This window comes from Amblyraja radiata, chromosome 12, assembly GCF_010909765.2.
Source record: "Amblyraja radiata isolate CabotCenter1 chromosome 12, sAmbRad1.1.pri, whole genome shotgun sequence".
Taxonomy (NCBI): domain Eukaryota; kingdom Metazoa; phylum Chordata; class Chondrichthyes; order Rajiformes; family Rajidae; genus Amblyraja; species Amblyraja radiata.
In genome coordinates this window covers 53,024,565-53,048,066 of record NC_045967.1, presented here as the reverse complement: position 1 = coordinate 53,048,066, position 23,502 = coordinate 53,024,565, and the positions used below count along the sequence as shown (strand labels likewise).

Here is a 23,502-nt window from a genome sequence, read left to right as displayed (position 1 = left end):
CAAAAGACGTGCAGGTTTCGAGGTTAATTGGCTTCGGTAAAAATGTCAATTGCCCCTAGCATGTGTAGAATCGCTGGTCGGCATGGACTCGGTGGGCCGAAGGGCCTGTTTTACCATGCTGTATCTCGAAATTCTAAAGTAGGAACATTTAAATATCCAATTTTAGGTAACCTCTATCAACCCCCCCCCCCCCCATCCCTTTCTCCCCCCCCCCCCCCCCTTCCCCTGTGCCCCACCTTGACTTGCACCTATTTCTCTCTCCCGACATTCCTTGCTTTAGTTTTTGTTTTGTTTAGGGATACAGTGTGAAAACAGGCCCTTCGGCCCACAAGGTCCATGCTGACCAGCCATCACCCCTACACTAGTTCTATCCTACATGCCAGGGCCAATTTACAGAACGCAATTAGTCTGCAAACCTGTACAACTTTGCAGTGTGGGATGAAACCTGAGCACCCGGAGGAAACCCAGGCGGTCACGGGGAGAACGTGCAAACTCCATACAGACGGGCTGGATGGACCCAGTGGGCCAAAAGGCCAGTTTCCACATTGAATCTTGCAATCATTTCTATAGATAACAACAGCAGCCAACCCCTCATCTTACCTCGTCTTCCAACTTGACCACTTTGCCTTGGGTGTTGTTCAGAGCCTGATCTCGGATCTCAATGTGCCGCCTTTGATCCTCGTTATTGGCCCTGAGGGCGGACAGTTCCATCTCCAGCTTCTCCTTGTCTCTCAAATTTTCCTTATCTGGAAAGGCAACAGGTAAATAACGGAGGAAAAAAAAAAAAATCATTCATTGCAGAAAACAGGAAATTCCTTTGATTGCAATGCATTCACATCGAGGGCCAGTGGGTAATAATAATAATACATTTTATTTATGGGCGCCTTTCAAGAGCCTCAAGGACACCTTACAAAAATTGAGCATGTATAGGAAAAACATGTAAGGGGAATGAAATAAATAGTAGAGACATGACTAGTACACAAAGTAAAGACAGAATTCAATACAAAACACAGCATGAGGCAATTAATGCACAGATGAAAAGGGACGGGGACGTGGGGCTAAGGATAGGCAGAGGTGAAGAGATGGGTCTTGAGGCGGGACTGGAAGATGGGGAGGGACACGGAATTGCGGATCAGTTGGGGGAGGGAGTTCCAGAGCCTGGGAGCTGCCCTGGAGAAGGCTCTGTCCCCAAAACTGCGGAGGTTGGACTTGTGGATGGAGAGGAGACCGGCTGATGTGGATCTGAGGGACCGTGAGGGTTGGTAGGGGGAACGAGCTGCCAGTCTGAAGAAGTGTCCCGTTACAAAGCATCATCTATCCATGTTCTTCTGAGATGCTGCCGTTTCACCCGCTGAGTTACTCCAGCACTTTGTGTCTTTTTCCGAGCTGCCTGTTTGAGGATAATAGACAATAGGTGCAGGAGTAGGCCATTCGGCCCTTCGAGCCAGCACCGCCATTCACTGTGATCACGGCTGGTTGAGGCAGCTGAGGCAGGTAGTATAACAACATTTCAAAGCCATTTAGACAGATATATAGATAGGACAGGTTGAGAGGGATATGGGCCACATTCAGGCAGGTGGGATTGGTGTAGATGGGACATGTTGGTCAGCGTGGCCAAGTTGGGCCGAAAGGCCTGTTTCCACACTGTGTGTGACTCTATGACTCTAGAAAGGGCTTAATACACATTAATTCCTTCCTACACATTAATATTATTCTCATTTCTTCCACATGCTACACTTTGGGTTGTGACTCCTCTAACTTAAACATATTTGTGCTTTCCCCTTTCTCCTTCCTCACACTTCCGTGCGCCTATTTAAAATACTCTTAGATGCCACTGTTGTATCTGCCTCCACCACCACCCCTGGCCATGTCCTCCAGGCACCCACCACCCTCTGTGTACAAAAGCTTGCCCCATACATCTCCATTACACACTAATAACGTCATTAGAGTATAATCACCCTCCATTCTTATAGCTATCTCTAAAGTAAACCAAACTAAACTATGCCTTCCAGAGTTGGACATTTCCATCCTGGGGTAAAGGTTCTGACTGTCTACCCTATCTATTTATTTATTTTTTAATATTTATTTTATTAGAAGCAATTGTACAAAGATAAAACATTCGGCATCTAAAATTATACAGTTATTGTACAGCTTCATTTTTAACCTTATAACCTAAACTATGAAAATGAAAAAAGAAAAAAGAAAAAGAAAACAAGAAAGGAAAAGTAGAAAGTGAAAATATAGATTGAAAAAGAACAAAAGAAAGACCCCTAAACTACCAAAGTAGCTGTGGCAGAAAGATATCGAAATAAGAAAAAAGAAAAAGGTGGAAATATACCTTGTCCCTCGTCCACCCCGCCCACCTCACCCAACCCAGCATCAGATTTAAATTTAAATTTGTGTTGCACCATGCTTAAGTTGTGTTATAAGAATCCGGTGAAGGGTTGTCTACCCTATCTAGGCCTCTAATAATTTTGTATACCTCCAATTTTCTGGATTTGGATGTGGATGTAGAACTCTGAAAATCTCTAGGTAGAGCATCACTCAGCACTATGATGGCAGTGACATGCTAGACGAGATGAAGATGCTTCTGGAGTTGCATCTTTGTATGTGTTGATGTTTTTGGAGATATCCGATGCTGGCTGGTAGGGTATTCCAATCCCTTGCTGTCTTGAAGAAAAACGAGTTAGAAAGTGTGAATGAAGCGCCGTGCGGAATGAAACAATTTCATTCCAGGTTGGTAGCGTCTGCTTGACGTGCCCGTGGGTGCTTGGGTTAACTGGACGAGGTCCTCCATCCTTTAATCAATAGTGGTGTTCTTGATCTTGTGGAATGTTGTCAGTCTGATGAACTTGCGACAAGTAGGTGGATGAAGTTTAAGGTCCAACTTTCCAGAAAAAACAATTCAAGTCTATCCATCCTCTCCCTGTAGCTGAAAACCTCTAATCCGGGCAGCTAGATATGACATTAGTCAAAGTTAATGCAAGTTCGAGACTGTACTCTGCTAGGCCCAACCCTAGGCCTGGGGTAATTCATCAATGTAGATTTTATTGAATGTTTCGCTTGTCTAACAGGTTTTCAGGTGCAGGTAGGGACACACCCTGGAGTTTTCCAATTAGACGGTTGTTGGAATTCATGCAGCACCTGTTTATTGATCAATTTTAGATTCATTGTGCGGCCCGGTGGCGCAGCTGCTGCCTCCCAGCGCCAGAGACCCGGGTTCGATCATGACGTCAGGTGCTGCCTGTGCGGAGTTTGCACGTTCTCCCTGTGACCTCGTGGCTTTGCTCGCTGTACTCCGGTCTGTGCGGGTTTGCAGGTTAATTGGCCTCCGTAAAAACTGCCACTCATAGAAAATAGGTGCAGGAGTAGGCCATTCAGCCCTTCGAGCCTGCACCGCCATTCAATATGATCATGGCTGATCATCCAACTCAGTATCCTGTACCTGCCTTCTCTCCATACCCCCTGATCCCTTTAGCCACAAGGGCCACATCTAACTCCCTCTTAAATATAGCCAATGAACTGGCCTCAACTACATTCTGTGACATAGAATTCCAGAGATTCACCACTCTCTGTGTAAAAAATGTTTTTCTCATTTCAGTCCTAAAAGATTTCCCCTTTATCCTTAAACTGTGACCCCTTGTTCTGGACTTCCCCAACATCGGGAACAATCTTCCTATATCTAGCCTGTCCAACCCCTTAAGAATTTTGTAAGTTTCTATAAGATCCCCCCTCAATCTTCTAAATTCTAGCGAGTACAAGCCGGGTCTATCCAGTCTTTCTTCATATGAAAGTCCTGACATCCCAGGGAATCAGTCTGGTGAACCTTCTCTGTACTCCCTCTATGGCAAGAATGTCCTTCCTCAGATTAGGAGACCAAAACTGTACGCAATACTCCAGGTGTGGTCTCACCAAGACCCTGTACAACTGCAGTAGAACCTCCCTGCTCCTATACTCAAATCCTTTTGCTATGAATGCCAACATACCATTGGCTTTCTTCACTGCCTGCTGCACCTGCATGCCTACTTTCAATGACTGGTGTACCATGACACCCAGGTCTCGTTGCATCTCCCCTTTTCCTAATCAGCCACCATGTGTAGGGAACGGATGTGACAGTGAGCTAACAAAGAGCGAGCGTTTAGGTTGATTATTGTCATGTGTAACAAGGTACAGCGAAAAGCTTTGTATCCAAACAGGTGAGACATACCATACATATAAATCAAGAGCGAAAGAGGATCAGTGGCTGGCATCAACACAGTGGGCCGAAGGGCCTGTTTCCATGCTGTATCGTCGAATCATTAAAATGTTTAAAAAGGAACCATCCAAATACTTTTAAAAGATTTTTGCCTCCAATGCTTCTGCTTTTAAAATATCTAGTGAAATAATAGTTTTGTAGATCGTGGATTCGGTTTATTATTGTCTCGTATAATAAGTCTCGAATAACAAGCTTTGCTTTGCATGCCATTAAAACATTTAAGATATACCCATTCATAAACACAATTCATGACTCCTGATGTTTGGGGGAGTCCAGAACCAGGGGCCACAGTTTAAGAATAAGGGGTAAGCCATTAAGAAAGGAGACGAGGAAAAACATTTTCACCCAGAGTTGTGAATCTGTGGATTTCTCTGCCTCAGAAGGTGGTGGAGGCCGATTCTCTGGATGCTTTCAAGAGAGAGTTGGATAGAGCTCTTAAAGATAGCGGAGTCAGGGGATATGGGGAGAAGGCAGGAACGGGGTACTGATTGTGGATAATCAGCCATGATCACAGTGAATGGCGGTGCTGGCTCGAAGGGCCGAATGGCCTACTCCTGCACCTAATTTCTTTAGCAAACTGTAAATGGCTCGATTGTAATCATGTATTGTCTTTCTGCTGGTACACAAAAATGCTGGAGAAACTCAGCGGGTGCAGCAGCATCTATGGAGCGAAGGAAATAGGCAATGTTTCGGGCCGAAACCCTTCTTCAGACTTCCTCATGGCTTCCAGCTCCAGTTTCACAACCTTGTCTTTCTGCTGACTGGTCAGCACGCAACAAAAGCTTTTCACTGCACGTGACAATAAACTAAACTGAACATTCATCAAAATCAAGTACAATATAAAGAGCAAAAGGTGATCCGTGGCCAGCATGGACACAGTGGGCCGAAGGGCCTGCTTCTATGCTGTATCTATGAATCATTAAATTCTTTAAGCAGGAATTAGCCTTATACTATAAATAAATATTTTGCCTCCAATGGTTCTGCTTTTTAAAAAATGCAGTGAAATACTAGTTTTGTGGATCCTGTGTTTGATTTCATTTTTGTTCCAGTACAGCTTCTCTATGTGGACACCCTGGGTGAAGTTTACAGGTTGTTTATTGACTGTAATGTTAATACTCAGTTGGTTATGTCCTATATAGAGTGATGCAGTGTGGAAACAAGCCCTACGGCCAATCCTGCCCACACCAGTGAACATGTCCCATCTACACTAGTCTCACCTGCCTGTGCTTGGCCCATATCCCTCCAAACCTGTCCTACCCATGTCAACTTCTCTACATCGGTGAGACCAAGCGCAGGCTCGGCGATCACTTCGCTGAACACCTCCGCTCAGTCCGCCTTTACCAACCTGATTGCTCAGCACTTCAACTCCCCCTCCCATTCCCACTCTGATCTTTCTGTCCTGGGCCTCCTCCATTGCCAGAGTGAGGCCCAGCGCAAATTGGAGGAACAGCGCCTCATGTTTCGCTTGGGTAGACAATAATGCTGGAGAAACAGCGGGTGAGGCAGCATCTAGGAGCGAATGGAAAAGACGACGTTTCGGGTCGAGACCCTTCTTCAAACGTTTATACCTCAGCGGTATGAGCATTGACTTCTCTAATTTTAGATAGCCCTTGATTCTCCCTCCATCTCCTCCCCAGGTCTCCCACAGGTCCCACTGTCTCTACCTACTTCCTTTCCTCACCCGCTGAGTTTCCGCAGCATTTTCTGTCTACCTACGATTTTTCCAGCACCTGCAGTTCTTTCTTAAACATGTACCGGTCTCATTGTTTCTTAAAACGCTGCGATAGTCCCAACTACCTCAACTACCTCCTCTGGCAGCTCGTTCCATACACCCACCACCCTTTATGTGAAAAAACAAGTTACCCCTCAGGTTCCTATTAAATCTTTTCCCCTTCACCTTAAACCCATGTCCTCCTTTAGACTGATCAGGTAAAAAGCTTGGCCATGGTAAACATGTTAACAAAAACTCTGACCATCCAAAAGAACTTAAGTGGACGGGCATGCAAATCCATGGGTTTTGTTTACTTTGATGAACAAGATTTCAACAGCTACAAAAATTATGATCCTTATATGAAAAAAACCTTCTGTAAAAACTCCACTTTGAAAATAGTTGAAGAAAGGGCCTTTGTTGGAAGTTCTGTGGGAAAGTAGCAGCTTCACTGCTTGGTATGCAGAGGGTCAGTTCTAAATTTGTACGCCAAACTCCAGCAATTGAAGGACAACTTCCTCTGCTCCATACAGATGCCATTTGTCCTGGAATGCCTTCTCTCAGGCATCTAAACAGCCAAACGGCCCAAGGTGGAACACGGACCCTTGCAAGCATAATTTAGTTATTAGTTTAGAGATCCAGCGAGCAAACAGGCCCTTCGGCCCACCGAGTCTATGCCGACCAGCGATCCCCGCACACTAACTACCCCGCACAAGTCTGTGGAATTCTCTGCCTCAGGGGACGGTGGAGGCAGGTTCTCTGGATGCTTTCAAGAGAGAGCTAGATAGGGCTCTTAAAAATAGCAGAGTCAGGGGATATGGGGAGAAGGCAAGAACGGGGTACTGATTGGGGATGATCAGCCATGATCACATTGAATGTCGGTGCTGGCTCGAAGGGCCAAATGGGCTACTCCTGCACCTATTGTCTAACAGTACCTACACACACTAGGGACAGTTTTACATGTATTCCAAGCCAATTAACCTACCAACCCATCCATCTTTGGAGTGTGGGAGGAAACCGAAAATCTCGGAGAAAACTCACGCAGGTCACGGGGAGAACGTACAAACTCCGTACAGACAGCGCCCGTAGTCAGGATCTAACCCAGGTCCCTGGCGCTGTAAGGCAGCAACTCTACTGCTGCGCCACCGTGTGCCATGTGTTAGTCTGTCAGCCTTCGTTTGTTGAAATAATCAAAAGGAAATTTTAATTCCATGTACAAGATAAGTTCATAAGTGATCGGAGCAGAATTAGGCCATTCGTCCCATTGAGTCTACTCCGCCATTTAATCGTGGCTGATCTATCTTTCCCTCTCAACCCCATTCTCCTGCCTTCCCCCCATAACCTCTTTCACCCGTACTAATCAAAAATCGATCTCCGCCTTACGAATATCCATTGACAATATCCACAGCCATCTGTGGCAATGAGTTCCACAGATTCACCACCCTCAAACTAAAGAAATACATCCCAGATTATCTCTGCAACTGAGACACACATATTTAACTTTATCTTTAATCAATTTTATAAACACTCATCTCTTGAAACCCTAAAAAAAAATCACATTTCCTTCTTAATAAAGGAAAGAAACACAGAAAAAACAAAACATATTCCAATATTCTATGGCCTTCAAAAGTGCTGGAGTAACTCAGTGGGTCAGGCAGCATCTTTGGAGAACATGGATAGGTGACGTTTCACAGAGTGCTGGAGTAACTCAGCGGGTCAGGCAGCATCTTTGGAGAACATGGATAGGTGACGTTTCACAGAGTGCTGGAGTAACTCTGCGGGTCAGGCAGCATCTTTGGAGAACATGGATAGGTGACGTTTCACAGAGTGCTGGAGTAACTCTGCGGGTCAGGCAGCATCTTTGGAGAACATGGATAGGTGACATTTCGGGTCAGGACACTTCTTCAGATAGGACCTTCTCCTCTGAAGAAGGATTCTGACCCGAAACATCACCTATCCATGTTCTCCAGAGATGCTGCCTGACCAGCAGAGTTGCTCCAGTACTTTGTGTTCAGCATTATTTGGCTGCTGCATTAAAAATCCTGTCTTGCACATGTTGGCAGCCAGCGTGTCAGAAGCTAAAGAAAATTGTGGTTGTATTTTGTTTCAAGACTGTAAGGGGCGGTGCTGTGGTAAAGTTGCTGCCTTACAGCTCCAGAAGCCCCAGTTCGGTCCTGACTATGGGTGCTGCCTGCACAGAGATTGTACCATCTCCCTGCGACCACGTGGGTTTTCTCCAGGTGCCCTGGTTTCCTCCCACATTCGAAAGACGTGCAGGTTTGCAGGTTCATTGGTTTGAATAAAATTGCAGATTTTATCCCTGTGTGTAGGATAGTGCTAGTGTGCGGGGATCGCTGTTCGGCGCGGACTCGGTGAGTCAAAGGGCCTCTTTCAGCTCTGTATCTCTAAACTAAACTATAAGCAGGGGTCATTGTTGCAATCATTGTGACGACAACAAAAGACTTCACCTTACGTAGAAGATAAGACACAAAAAGCTGGAGTAACTCAGCGGGACAGGCAGCATCTCTGGAGAGAAGGAATGGGTGACGTTTCGGGTCGAGACCCTTCTTCAGACTGAGAGTTAGGGGAGAGGGAAGCAGAGATATGGAAGGGTAAGGTGTGAAAACGAGAGGGACAAAGATCAAGGAAAATGTGGAGTGGTTCATAGTTAGCTGAGGGGAAGGTGACAACGAGGCTTACAATGTGAAATTATAATAATTTTAATTAATTGATAATGTTTTATTATTAATGTTTAATGTTTTAACTGTCACTGTATGTCATGTTGTCACTTGCGGGCGGAGCACCAAGGCAAATTCCTTGTATGTGAATACTTGGCCTCTAAACTTATTCATCCATTCATAAGCAGCTTTACATTAATGGCGTTCGACCCTCAATGCCAAATGTCAGTGTCAAGGGTCAATTCTGCGGCCCTTTCAATGGCTAAGAGCCCATCAGTGGATTGGTTCCCGGACTCCATCACCAACCTTGGTTACAGAAGTCATTGTCTCTAGGAGTTGGAACAAGAAAGGCGTACTTACTCTGCCCCATGAGCTGAGCGATGGTCTTGCGATTGTCTTCAGAACCCTCACATTCTTTAACCGCAAGTTGCTTGTTCGCAGATTCCAAGCGATCTACAATTCACAGAACAGGAGGCAATGAATGCCCGGAGATGCTGGAACTCAGCGGGTCTTTCGACATTGGAGATACGGCGTGGAAACAGGCCCTTCGGCCCACCGAGTCCGCGCCGACCTGCGATCGCCCGGTACAAGGGCGGCATGGTGGAGCAGTGGTAGGGTTGCTGCCTTACAGCACCAGAGACCCATCAAGTCTATTCCGCTATTCTATCATGGCTCACCTATCTATCCCTCACAACCCCATTCTCCTGCCTTCTCCCCACAAACCCCGACACCCGTACTGATCAAGAATCGGTCTACCTTAAAAAAAAATCAATTGGCTTGGCCTCCACAGCCATCTGTGGCAATGAATTCCACAGATTCACCACCCTCTGACTAAAGAATTCCCCCCTTTCTAAAGGTACGTCCTTTTATTCTGAGGCTGTGGCCTCTGGTCCTAGACTCTCCCACCTGTGAAAACACAAAGCTATCCTATTTTGCAATATTACCAGTGCTGGTTAATCAAGATCATTTAGACGAAGACTAAATACACGTATTCACTTGTCGACATTGTCAAATACCAATCTCATGAGCTCACTTGAAATCCTGTTCACATTCCCCCGACAACGTTGCCCTTTCACCCGCTTTGCCAGCAGGCAAACCGTCGAGTTGCGTCACAGCTGGGTTTGGGATCAGCTCTGCCCAAGACCACAAGAATTTCATAGAGTTCTAGATGTTGCCCAGTCCGTCACACCGACCAGACACCCCCACCATCGACTCCATCTACACCTCACGCTGCATAGGGAAAGCAGTCGAAGTAGACAAAGACTTGTCCCACCCCGGTCATTCCTTCTTCTCCCCGCTCCCGTCCGGCAGAAGGTACACAAGTTCGAAAGTGCGATTCCAGAACCGGAAACAGCTTTTTTTCTGCTCTGCTATCAGGCTTCCGAATAGTCCTTCCTTCTCGAAATCTTTTAAAACCGTTTGGTTCAATCTTGTTTTAGAGATCCAGTGTGGGAAACAGGCCATTCAGCCCATCGAATCCACGCTGACCATCGATCCCTCCCTCACACTAGCACTATCCTACACACTAGGGACAATTTACAATTTACCTACATCCCTGGTAGACAAAAGTGCTGGAGAAACTCAGCGGGTGAGGCAGCATCTATGGAGCGAAGGAAATAGGCAACGTTTTGGGCCGAAACCCTTCTTCACACAACATTTTACCCACATCCTTGTACGTCTTTGGAGTGTGGGAGGAAACTGGAGCACCTGGAGAAAACCCACGCGGTCACTGGGAGAACGTACAAACTCCGTACAGAGAACACCCATGGTCAGGATCGAACCTGGGTCTCTGGCGCTGTGAAGCAGCAACTCTACCGCTGCGCCACCGTGCCGCCCCTATTGAAAGTTGTAAAAGCCCGCTCTTCATTTATGAATAGCTCTACAAAACTGAGAAATGCAACATGGAATGTGTAGGAAGGAACTACAGATGCTGGTCTAAATCGAAGATAGACACAAAATGCTGGAGTAACTCAGCGGGACAGGCAGCATCTCAGGAGAGAAGGGATGGGTGACATTTCGGGTCGAGACCCTTCTTCAGACTCTCCAAGCAGGTATTCTTTCCCAACCGGCAAACCAGGGCCCTATGATTTTATTATAGCACGTTTTAAAATCTCTGATGCTGTGAGGCATCAACTCTACCGCTACGCCACCGCGCCGCGCTGAATCCCCGAGACGTGCCTAACCTCTGAGATCTCGATTGAAATCGTGGAGCCTCCGGATCTCCCCTTCCAGCTTGTTGCGCATGGCTCTCTCCAAAGTCTCCTTCTTGGAAGAGGACTTTGCCAGGTTCTCGTAGGCTTCCGAAACTCGCTCAATCTCCATCTCCAGCTGCAACAAGAGGAAGGGTCTCTGAGTAACTGCTCTCTATGGCCGGCCCGTCCAGTCCCGTCACAAAACCATTCTGAAGCGTGCAGGCAGAAACAAAATGTTACTGCAGCTGCAACCACACAGCAACAAGTTACTTCCATTACAATACTTCACCATTCAGTCATTTAGTATAGTTTAGTTGAGCTTAGAGATAACAGCGTGGAAACAGGCCCTTTGGCCCAACGCCGACCAGCGAACCCCGCATACTAACACTATCCTACACACACCAGGGACAATTTATACATTTACCAAGCCAATTAACCTACAAACCTGTACGTCTTTGTAGTCAATAGACAACAGACAATAGACAATAGGTGCAGGAGTAGGCCATTCGGCCCTTCGAGCCAGCACCGCCATTCAATGTGATTAGATTAGATTAGATTATTTAATGACCACACAGTCAAGCTGGTGGAATTCAGGTTCAGTACAGGATGTTACAAGGTAGGCTGATTCCCGTCAAACATAACATAAAACACAACATCATACAACATCATACATGCATGGGGAGGATATGTGCTGTTATCATAGTGTGTTCAGAATTCGGATTGCGTGTGGATAAAAACTGTTTTTAAATCGAGATGTCTTGGCGGACAGTGAGCTGTAGCGCCTTCCTGATGGCAGCAGGTGGAAGATGTGGTGAGCTGGGTGGGAGGGATCAGAGATGATTTTCTTCACCCTTGACACAGACCGTTTGTGATGGAGTGATTCTATTGATGGAAGGGGAGTGCTGATGATTTTGGATGCTTTGTTAACTATGCGTTGTAATTTATCATGGCTGATCATCCCCAACCAGTACCCCGTTCCTGCCTTCTCCCCATATCCCCTGACTCCGCTATCTGTAAGAGCCCTATCTAACTCTCTCTTGAAAGTATCCAGAGAGCCGGCCTCCACCGCCCTCTGAGGCAGAGAATTCCACAGACTCACCACTCTCTGGGTGAAAAACCTTGCTGCGTGAATCAATATTCACACCCGCCAAATACGAGGTGCTGTTCCTCCAATTTGTGTTGGGCCTCACTCAGGACAGTGGAGAGGATGCGAGGGTTGTTTTGTTTGTTTTACCTTCTGTAGCTTAGCCACCTTGTCGTAATAGCCCTCCAGCTCCTGGCGAAGGGCTCGGTTTTCTTCGGAGAGGATCTCCACCATCTGCTGGGCCCGCAGCACGATGGCCAGGGGGTCTCCAGGGAAGGTCTGGTACATGTGGTTGGCAGGGGGCGGCGCTGGCTGGGGCATGATGCCCATGGGTAAAGCCTGCGACTGCATCCCAGACAACGACCCCAGGGATGCCTGCGAAGATGAAGGGCTGTGCTGATAACTGTGCTGCTGGAATAGCTGCCCATCTTGACTCTGCCTGTTAACACAAGAATACAGACGCGTCACGATCAACATGCATGTCTCATCTCCCTTTGTGCAGGAAGGAACTGCAGATGCTGGTTTAAACCGAAGGTAGACACAAAATGCTGGAGCAACTCAGCGGGACAGGCAGCATCCCTGGAGAGAAGGAATGGGTGACGTTTTGTGTCGAGCCACTTCATCAGACCCTTCTTACCTTTCATATTCCATCAGTTCAGTTTATTGTCACGTGTACCGAGGTACAGTGAAAAGATTTTAGTTTAGTTTAGAGATACAGTGCGGAAACAGGCCCTTCGGCCCACCGAGTCCGCACCGACCCAGCACATTAACACTATCCCACACACACTCGGGACAATTTACATTGATACAAAGCCAATTAACCTACAAGCCCGCACGTCTTTGGAGTGTGGGAGGAAACCGAAGATCTCGGAGAAAACCCACGCAGGTCACGGGGAGAACGTACAAACTTCGTACCGACAGCGCCCGTAGTCGGGATCGAACCCGGGTCTCTGGCGCAGTAAGGCAGCAGCTCTACCGCTGCGCCACCGTGCCGCCTGTCAGCGGAAAGACAATACAAGATTACAATCGAGCCATTCACAGTGTACGGGTACACGGGAAGGGAATAACGTTGAGTGCAAAGTTAAGCCAGCAAAGTCCGATCAAAGATAGTCCGAGGGTGACCATTGAGGTAGATAGTAGTTACTTGGGTAGCTTACACCCCAGCCATGGTGAATCCGTGGAATTCATTGCCACAGACGGCGGTGGAGGCCATTTCAATGGATATTTTTAATTATCCAGAGGTCATCTGTAGAGGGTCCTGTTTATGAAGGAACTGCAGATGCTGGAAAATCGAAGGTAGACACAAATGCTGGAGAAACACAGCGGGTGAGGCAGCATCTATGGAGCGAAGGAATAGGTGACGTTTCGGGTCGAGATTACATCGGGGAGACTAGCGGAGGTTGGGCGATCGTTTCGCCGAACACCTCCGCTCAGTCCGCAATAACCTACCTGAACTCCCGGTGGCTCAGCACTTCAACTCCCCCTCCCATTCCCAATCCGACCTCTCTGTCCTGGGTCTCCTCCATTGCCAGAGTGAGCAACACCGTAAATTGGAGGAACAGCACCTCATATTCCGCCTGGGTAGCCTGCGTCCGGTGGCATGAACGTTGAATTCTCCCAATTTTGCTAGCCCTTGCTGTCTCCTCCCCTTCCTCAACCCTCGAGCTGTCTCCTCCCATCCCCCTGCCCTCGGGCTCCTCCTCCTCCCTTTTTCCTTCCTTCTCCCCCCCACCCCCCATCAGTCTAAAGAAGGGTTTCGGCCCGAAACTTCGCCTATTTCCTTCGCTCCATAGATGCTGCTGCACCCGCTGAGTTTCTCCAGCATTTTTGTGTGTCATTTCGGGTCGAGACCCTTCTTCAGGGTCTTGATCTTTTCTAGCTTCCAGTTCCTCGACCCCCCCCCACCAACAATCAATCTGAAGAAGTGTCACCCATCCCGACTCGAAACGTCGCCAATCCATTTTCTCCAGAGATGCTGCCTGACCTGCCGAGTAACTCCGGCACTTTGTGTCTATCTTTGGGATAAACCAGCATCTGCAGTTCAATTTTTTTTACACTAACATGCAGAGTCTGACGAAGGGTCCCGACCCGAAACGTCACCCGTTCCTTCTCTCCAGAGACGCTGCCTGACCCGCTGAGTTACTCCGGCATTGTGTGTCTCTCTTTGGTAAACCAGCGTCTGCAGTTCCCTTCACATTTCAGAATGACTTGCTTTACTGGAAAATAGTGGCCACAATAATGGAAATCCCCCAATACTCGCAGACAAGTAAAACAAGTTAATGAATGTGACTGCCGTTGTTCTCTCTTCACACATACCAGTGACGGGAGTCACGCCACCACTTCCCCGTGCCCTCTCCCCAGCGCGGTTCCCACACATTTCAGAGTTTGTACGTTCTCCCCTTGACCTGCGTCGGTTTTCTCCGGGTGCTCCGGTTCCCCCCCCCTCCCCACACTCCAAAGACGTGCAGGTTTGTAGGTTAATTTGGTTTCTGTAAACTATAAATTGTCCCTCGTGTGTAGAATAGTGCTAGTGTACGGGGTGATCACGGGTTGGCGCGGACTAGGTGGGCCGAAGGGCCTGTTTCCACTCTACATCTCCAAAGTCTAAAGCCCACCCATTTCACCCACTTCACACTGTGTTTTTGATTTTCTGTTTTTGGATTGAATTCTGTTTTTAATTTGTGTCTCTGTGACGTCTTTATTACTTGTTATATTCCGATTATATGTTTTTATTCCGATTACTATGTAAGGTGTCCTTGAGATGTCTGAAAGGCGCCCATTAAATAAAATTTATTATTATTATTACTAATCTGCACCCCGGCCCCCCCCCCCCCCCACACCCCTCCCTCTTTACACTTCTCTCTGTAACTAACACAATTTTTCCCCCATTAATCACCCTTTTCATCTCAAGGCTTTGTCCACCTATCTCCCAATCACCCCCCACCCCCCCCCCCCCCCATCACCTGTATCCACCTATCACTTGCCAGGCTTAGTTTTGCCCCCCCCCCCCCCCCCCACCCCTTTTGCAGATTTCTCCCCCCGACTACAATCAGTCTGAAGAAGGGTCCCCACCCAAAACGGCACCCATCCACGTTCTCCACAGATGCTGACTGACCCGGGTATTATCTACAGGGAGAGGTCGGACAGACTTGGATTGGTTTCTCTAGAACGCTGGAGGATGAGGGGAGGGTCTATTAAATTGTGAGAGATATTTGATAGGATAGACAGTCAAAACCTTTTCCCCCCAGGATGGAAAAATCGAATACTAGAGGGCTTAGCTTCAAGGTGAGTGGGGCAAAGTTTAAAGGAGATGTGCGGGGTAGGTGTTTTTTTTAATCCTTCGTTCATCTTTCTATCCAACTACCTATTCATTTATTTTTGTAAACTACACAGGTGGGTGCCTGGAACGTGCTGCCAGGGGTGGTGGTGGAGGCAGTACGATAGTGGCATTTAAGGGGCTTCTGGATAGACACATGGATATGCAGGGAGTGGACGGGCGATGGATTCTGTGCAGGCAGATAAGAGTTGACCATGGCTTCGTGTTTGGCTCATACATTGTGGTGCTGTCCTGTTCATGTGCGACCAGTGATGTCCTCTTCTCTGGTCTATGAGTCAAGAAAATGCATCTGCTCTGACCATAAACCTATTTTGTTTCAGGTTAGTTCAGAGATACTGCACAGAAACGGGTCCTTCGGCCCGGTGAGTCCGCGCCGACCAGCGATCCCCGCACACGAACAACATCCTACACGCATTAGGGAGAGTTTTACATTTATACCAAGCCAATTAACGTACAAACCTGTGGAGTGTGGGAGGAAACCAAAGATCTCGGAGAAAACCCACGCAGGTCACGGGGAGAACGGACAAACTCCGTACAGACAGCACCCGTGGTCAGGTGCGAACCCGGGTCTTTGGCGCTGTACGGCAGCAACTCTATCGCTGCATCACCGTGTTTCCCATGTTGTCTGGTTCATGACTCCCCTACCCTGGTAAAGGACTCTGTGTATTCACCCTGTCTATTCCCTTCATGATTTTATGCTCCTCTATAAGATCATCCATCCTCCTGCATTGCACATACTCCAGATGCGGCCTCACCAACGTCTTGTGCAACTCTAACCTTGCAACCCAACTTCCATAGCCAAAACCATGACTGACCAAGGCCAATGTACGGAAAGCCTTCTCTACCTTCGAAGTATAACCAGGCAAAAACTGATTTCTGGATATAGAGGGTGACGATAAGATTTGAGGAGATGGCGAGGCAGAGATTTAGAGGGGGAATTAATTCCAACTGCAATTTACAAGTGAAGCTTGTAAAGATAACACCAGATCCAAGGCCCATGATTAGCACGGTGGCGCAGCGGTAGAGTTGCTGCCTCACAGCGCACAGACCCAGGTTCGATCCTGACTCTGGGTGCTGTCCGTACGAAGACTGTACATTCTCCCCATGACCTGCGTGGGTTTTCTCCGGGTGCTCTGGTTTCCTCCCACATTCCAAAGACCTATAGGCGAATTGGCTTGGATAAAATCGTAACTTGTTCCCAGTGTGTGCTGGATAGAACTAGGATGTCTGCCTTCAGTCGAGAACACATTGAATAACATTATGTGTAGGAAAGAACTGCAAATGCTGGTTTATTCAAAGATAGACATAGAATGCTGGAGTAACTCAGCGGGACAGGCGGCATCTCTGGAGAGAAGGAATGGGGGATATTTCGGGGCAAGACCCTTGTTCAGATAGAAGGTCTCGACCCAAAAAGTCAACCATTCCTTCCCTCCAGGGAATCCGCCTGTCCCGCTGAGTTGCTCCAGCATTCTGTGAGTCTGTCTTTGAATAACATTCCAATTCGGAATAAAAGATGATATTCACGAAATGCTGCTGAAAGCCAGTAACACACCAGGAGCTGATGACTTGCATGCCAAGCGTTTAGAAGTGGTGACTCAGGAGACTGTGTTAGCACTTGCCTTACAGAGCTCCATTGTGAGCAGATGCATTCCCACAGGCTTGAAGGTGGCAAATGCAATCCGCGGTTTAAAATAATGGAGAGAGACCCAGGAGAAATTCAGAGCGTCAGCCTGACATTGGAAATAGGGAGAATGCCAGAATCTAGGATCAAGGTAAAAAAGCGCTTGGAAAATAAAGGGGCTGTCCCACTCGGGCGATCGAATTGGAGAGTTTAGAAGAGTTTAGGAGAGTTTGAAAAAATGACGTTGAAGACCTCCTTCGACTATGTTGAAGACTAGCTTCGACTAACTTCGGGAAAATTGGACACCGAATAGTGGAGAGTGAAGACGACCTCCTTCGACCTCCCTTCGACTATGATGAAGACTATCTTCAATTACCTTCGACTAACATGCCGACCTACTACGACCTACTTAGACGAAACCTACGAGTAAAAAAAAGTATCGATTTTTTCCATGACGACCTTTTTTTACTCAATTTTTCAACATTGAAAAATACGCCGCAACCTAACTGAGGCCTCGTGTACACGGAGACTACTCTCGAGCATGAAGGAGCGTTACAAAGACCTCCTACGACCTCGTGTCGACCATGCTGCGAGTATGAGTCGAGGGCAAACTCGCCAGAACTCGCGGATTAGGTCACCCACGTGGGACAGCCCCTTTATGATCGCTGGTCAGTACAGATTTGGTGGGCCGAAGGGCCCGTTTCCACGCTGTATCTCTAAAGTCTAAGATATCTAAAGAAGAACTGCAGTGGCTCACCACTGTCATTGAGATTAGAAATATAGCATGGAAGCAGGCCCTTCGGCCCACTGAGACAATGACAGCCATTTTCAACCCTTTCACGCTAGTTCCACGTTATCCCACTCCTGCTCCCAGTTCTGGCGAGTTTGCCCTCGACTCATACTCGCCGGATGGTCGACACGAGGTCGTAGGAGGTCTTTGTAACTCTCCCTCACGCTCGAGAGTGGTCTCCGCGTACACGAGGCCTCAGCTAGGTCGCGGCGTTTTTTTCAACATGCTGAAAAATGCCCACGAGTAAAAAAAGGTCGCCATGGAAAAAAATCGATACTTTTTTTACTCGTAGGTTTAGTCGTAGTAGGTCGGCACGTTAGTCGCAGCTAATTGAGGGTAGTTTCCATGGTGACACAAGGAACAGCAAATGCTGGCATCTGGAGCAAAGCACAAAGTGCTGGAGGAACACAGCAGGTCAGGCAGCTTCTGTGGAGGGAATGGACAGGTGACATTTCAGGTCGGGACCCTTCTTCAGACTGATTGTGGAGGCGAGGGGGGGGGGGGGGAGAAAGCTGGAAGAGAGGCGCTGGTGAGACAATGCCTGGTGAGTGATAGGTGGGTGCAGGTGAGTTGGTAAATGGGTGGACAAAGGCTCGAGATGAAATGGAGACAAAAGGATGAGAATGAGGAGAGGAATATAAAGGCCAGGAGAGATGCAGGTGGAAACGTTTTCCGGCATACTTCCTCAACTGGTCGAAAATTAAGGAAGAGAAGTGCAGCTGGGGCTTTCACAAATAATTGTGCGTGAAAAACGTGAAAAGATTTAGCTGGAGTTCCCTCTAAATGTAGAGCAGAGCTCAATCATACCACCTAGAACAGTACCGTACAGCACAGGAACAGGCCCTTCGGCCCACAATGTCGGTGCTGAGCATGCTGCCAAGACCAACTCATATCTGCCTGCTCATAATCCACATCCATTCCCGACATAACTGGTGAATACACCGGGCATATTCAAGAGAGAGTTAGATAGAGCTCTTGGGGCTAACAGAATCAAGGGATATGAGGGAGCAAAGCAGGAGCGGGGTACTGATTTTGGATGATCAACCATGATCATATTGAATGGCGGTGCTGGCTCGAAGGGCCGAATGGCCTACTCCTGCACTTACTTTCTACGTTTCGAGGCATGTGCCTATCCATACTTGCCCCTTGCACTGTGTTCCAGGCACTCAGTCACCCCTCTGTGAGAAGAAAATTGTCCTGTACATCTCCCTCAAGCTTTGCTCCTCTAATCTTAAAGTTGTGCCCTTTAGTATTAGATAGTTCCATCCTGAGAAAAAGTCTGCCCGATCTATGCCTCTCATGATTGTATATCAGGTCTCCCCTCAACCTCTGGAGTTCCAGAGAAAACAATCCAAGTTTGTCCAACCTCTCCCTGTGGCTAATGCCCCATAAACCAGGCATCATTCTGGTCTTTTTCTCACAGAGAGTTGTGAGTCTGTGGAATTCTCTGCCTCAGAGGGCAGTGGATGCCAGTTCCCTGGATACTTTCAAGAGAGAGCTAGATAGGGCTCTTAAAGATAGCGGAGTCAAGGGATATGGGGAGAAGGCAGGAACGGGGTACTGATTGGGGATGATCAGCCATGATCACATTGAATGGCGGTGCTGGCTCGAAGGGCCGAATGGCCTACTCCTGCACCTATTGTCTGTTGTCGAATAGACACAAAATGCTGGAGTAACTCAGCGAGCCAGTCAGCATCTCCGAAGCGCGGTGTCAGTCTGAAGAAAGGTTTAAACCCGAAACGTCACCTATTCCTTCTCTCCATAGATGTTGCCTGACCCGCTGAGTGACTCCAGCATTTTGTGTCTACCTTCGGTGTAAGGCAGCATTCTCAGTTTTGAGAATTCTGGCTTACATCGAAGGTAGACACAAAATGCTGGAGTCACTCAGTTCCTGATGCTGGTGTTTGCAGTTCATTCCCGCACATCATCTGGTCAACCTCCTCTGCTGCCCACACTCCCAATCAAATAATGGTTCGAACAACGGTCGGAAAAAGGATCTTGACATGAAACGCCACACTCCAGGGATGTTGTCTGACCCGCTGAGTTACTCCAGCATTTTGTGCCTTTATTTGGTAAACCAGCATGTCACCCATTCCTTCTCCCCAGAGATGCTGCCCGAGTTACTCCAGCTTTTTGTGACCATCTGCATTTCCTTGTTGTTATAAGCAATGGTCAACTGGGTTGGTTTAGAGATACAGCACGGAAACAGGCCATTCGGCCCCCCCAAGTCCGTGCCGACCAGTGATCCCCACATATTAACACTATCCTACACAGACTAAGGACAATTTTTTACATTTACCAAACCAATTTACCTAGGAAGGAGGAAACTGAAGATCCGAAAACCGAAACGAATGGGAGGAAACCGATGATCTCGGAGAAAACCCACGCGGTCACAGGGTGAACGTACAAACTCCGTACAGACAGCACCCGTAGTCAGGATCGAACCCGGGTCTCTGGTGCTGCAAGCACTGTAAGGCAGCAACTCTACTGCTGCGCCACCGTGCGCTGTTGAGAAATGCTCTCTCTTGAAAGTATCCAGAGAACCGACCTCCACCGCCCTCTGAGGCAGAGAATTCCACAGACTCACCACTCTCTGTGAGAAAAGGTGTTCCCTCGTCTCCGTTCTAAATGGCTTACCCCTTATTCGTAAACTGTGGCCCCTGGTTCTGGACTCCCCCAACATCGGGAACATGTTTCCTGCCTCTAGCGTGTCCAAACCTGTAATAATCTTATATGTTTCAATAATATCCCCTCTCATCCTTCTAAGCTCCAGAGTGTACAAGCCCAGCTGCCCCATTCTCTCAGCATGTGACAGTCCCGCCATCCCGGGAATTAACCTTGTAAACCTACGCTGCACTCCCCCAATAGCAAGAATGTCCTTCCTCAAATTAGGGGACCAAAACTGCACACAATACTCCAGGTGTGGTCTCACTAGGGCTCTGTACAACGGCAGAAGGACCTCTTTGCTCCTATACTCAACTCCTCTTGACCACTGGACTCGGGTACAGGTGACAACGCAGAATAATTTTTTAATCATTGAGACTTCGGTGTTGGCAAACTCCGAAACCACACAGCGAAACGCCTAGGAAGGAACTGCAGATGCTGGTTTACAACAAAGATGGACACAAAATGCCGGAGTAACTCAGCGGGACAGGCAGCATCTCTGGAGAGAAGGAATGGGTGACGTTCTGGGTCGAGACGTCATCCATTCCTGCTCTCCCAGTGATGCTGCCCGTCCCGCTGAGTTACTCCAGCATTTTGCGTCTATCTGCTGAATGATAGATGTGGGACGGGTGTCGTTGGTTTACCTGATGGCACCGTAATCCGGAGGGGGCAGGTATCTCACACCGGGAGCATCCAGCCGGACATGCTGCAAATTGTGGCCCGGCTTCAGAATCTCCGACATCATTCCCAGTCGGAAGTCGCCGTAGTAATTGCCACAGTCCTGAGCCTTGGGCGCGAGGGTGAGGGTGCTTTTGTAGGGGTAGTCGGGCGGGGGTCCGCGAGGGTCCAGCCCCTTCACCGATATCTGAGGGAGGACGTGAGCGGCGCTAGTGTAGAAATCGCCGGCGTGCTGCGGCGAGATGATGCCGCCGCCGCCGGCCATGGACGCCGCCTGCGCCTTGACGCCGTTGGTGGCCAGCGAGAGTTGCATCAGGCGCTCGCTCAGCGAGCGGACGTGGCCCTGCTTCAGGTCCTTCAGCCCGTCGTCCTGGTGGACCTTGGCCGCCCCCACCCGCTGCACCGTGGACCTCCCCTCCGTCCTCATCTTCTGGTTGTTGATGCCGGTGACGAAGAAGGCGGTGCCTGCCGCCGTGTGCTGCTGCCCCCTGAAGAACTGCGACTGCACCTTGGCCTCCTCGTACGTGGGCAGCTCCTCGGCGTTCTGCGCCGGCCCCCCGCCGATGCGGACCTGCAGCTGCTTCTCCATGGCGCCGTTGTCGACCTGTAGCTCCTGACCCTGGGGCTCCTGTCGTGCGGAATGCGGGACAATCTGCCGCTCATCTTGGGTCATGCCATCGACTGAGCTGATGACCGAGCCCTTGCTGTTGAAGGCGATGACGTTCACCGTGGCTTGCTGGTGGAGAGCGAGCAGGTTGCGACTATCACTGGGGTTCCCATAACGAAGTTGCTCCTGTAACAATCGCTGCAAAACTGTCCCGCTGGCACCTTCTTCCGAATTTCTCATCTCAAGCTTGTTCGGCGCTGGGGACGTCCGTCAAGGCCCGTCTCGTCTGCAGGAGGGGAAGAAGAACGAATCGCACAGTTAGAGATCAGGGTCGCTTCACATCCTGGTCACATTTTAAACTTGTTTGAAACTAAACTATTCAGTTCAATTTAGCTTATTGTCTCAGTTTCCGTTTCAGTTTAGTTTAGAGATACAGCACAGAAACAGGCCCTTCGGCCCTCCGAGTCTGCGCCGACCAGCACACTAGCACTATCCTACACAGCAACCAGGGGTGATTTACAAGCCCACCAAAGCCAATTAACCTACAAAACCGGAAAGTACGTCTTTGGAATGTGGGAGGAGACCTGAGAACCTGGAGAAAACCCACGCACATCATGGGAAGAGCAGGCAAACTCCGTCCAGGTAGCACCCAGAGTCAGGATCGAACCCGGGTCTCTGGCGCTGTAAGGCAGGGATGCCCGGCCCCCTGCCGCCCCAATCTGAAGGTAGCAAGAGGCAGGCGGACCACTGCGTGGGTGTCACCAGGACTGGAGGGTCCAAGCTAGAGGGAGAGGTTGAGCAGGCTGGGACTCCATTCCTTGGAGCGCAGGAGGATGAGGAGTGAACTTATAGATGTGTATAAGATCATGAGAGGAATAGATTGGGTGGACGCAGAGGACATAGGTTTAAGGTGGGGGGGGGGGGGAAGGGAGAGATTTAATTGGAATCTGAGGGGTAACTTTTTCACACAAAGAGTGGTGGATGTATGAAACGAGCTGTTGAAGGAGGTAGGTAGACAAAAATGCTGGTGAAACTCAGCGGGTGAGGCGGCATCTATGGAGCAAAGGAAATAGGCAACATACTGAAGGAGGTAGTTGAGGCAGGGACTATTGCGAGGTTTAAGAAACATTGAGACAGGTACATGGATAGGACAGGTTTAGAGGGATAGGAGACAAATGCGGGCAGGTGGGACTAGTGTAGATGGGACATGTTGGTCGGTGTGGGCAAGCTGGGCCGAATGGCCTGTTTCCACGCCGTATCACACTATGAAAGGATTTGTTTCCAATGATCTTACTGGCCCTGGACAAAAGAATAGAATTATTGATTTGCAATGCGCTTTGGAAAACCGGGAACAATATTGCACCTGGGAATGTCTGATCTGAACCATCGTGGCAAACCAGGCCTTCATGATCAATCCTTGAATCAGCGAGATCACACTTAAGACACTAAAGGGCGTGTCCCACTTGGCCGTCATTTACTCGACAGGCCAGTAGTGACCGACGGGCGACGGTCGCGCGTGTCATCATGTGTCCGCACAGCCGCCTGGAGCGCGTGACGTCATTTGAATACCCAGTTTATGATTATTTACTCAGTTTATGATATTTACGGTGATTTTCTAAAATGTTCCAGATCCTTGAGTGGTGCTAGCAATTGGAAAAAGTGCAGATTTACTGCCCCTATTCAAAAAAAGAGGTGAATGAAAAGTAGCAAGATGCAGAGCAAAATTAATCTGTGGGAAGGAACTGCAAATACTGGTTCTTCCTGAGGAGACTAAAGAAGGTCCATCTGTCTCCTCAGATTCTGGTGAACTTCTACCGCTGCACCATCGAGAGCATCCTTACCAACTGTATCACAGTATGGTACGGCAACTGCTCTGTCTCCGACCGGA

General features: G+C 48.5%; 1 protein-coding gene across 1 annotated transcript in view; it reads right to left on the bottom strand.

The window, feature by feature from the left end:
• Positions 1-23,502, bottom strand: part of LOC116979220 (angiomotin-like) — a 75,375-nt gene that overhangs the window by 17,204 nt on the left and 34,669 nt on the right. Inside the window, exons 2-6 of the mRNA XM_033030793.1 lie at positions 20,974-21,900; positions 12,068-12,356; positions 10,825-10,969; positions 9,002-9,094; positions 601-746 (exon numbers count right to left, since the gene is read on the bottom strand). Coding sequence (XP_032886684.1) covers positions 601-746; positions 9,002-9,094; positions 10,825-10,969; positions 12,068-12,356; positions 20,974-21,854 — 1,554 coding nt within the window. The 5' untranslated portion in view covers positions 21,855-21,900. The remainder of the gene's footprint in view (positions 1-600; positions 747-9,001; positions 9,095-10,824; positions 10,970-12,067; positions 12,357-20,973; positions 21,901-23,502) is intronic.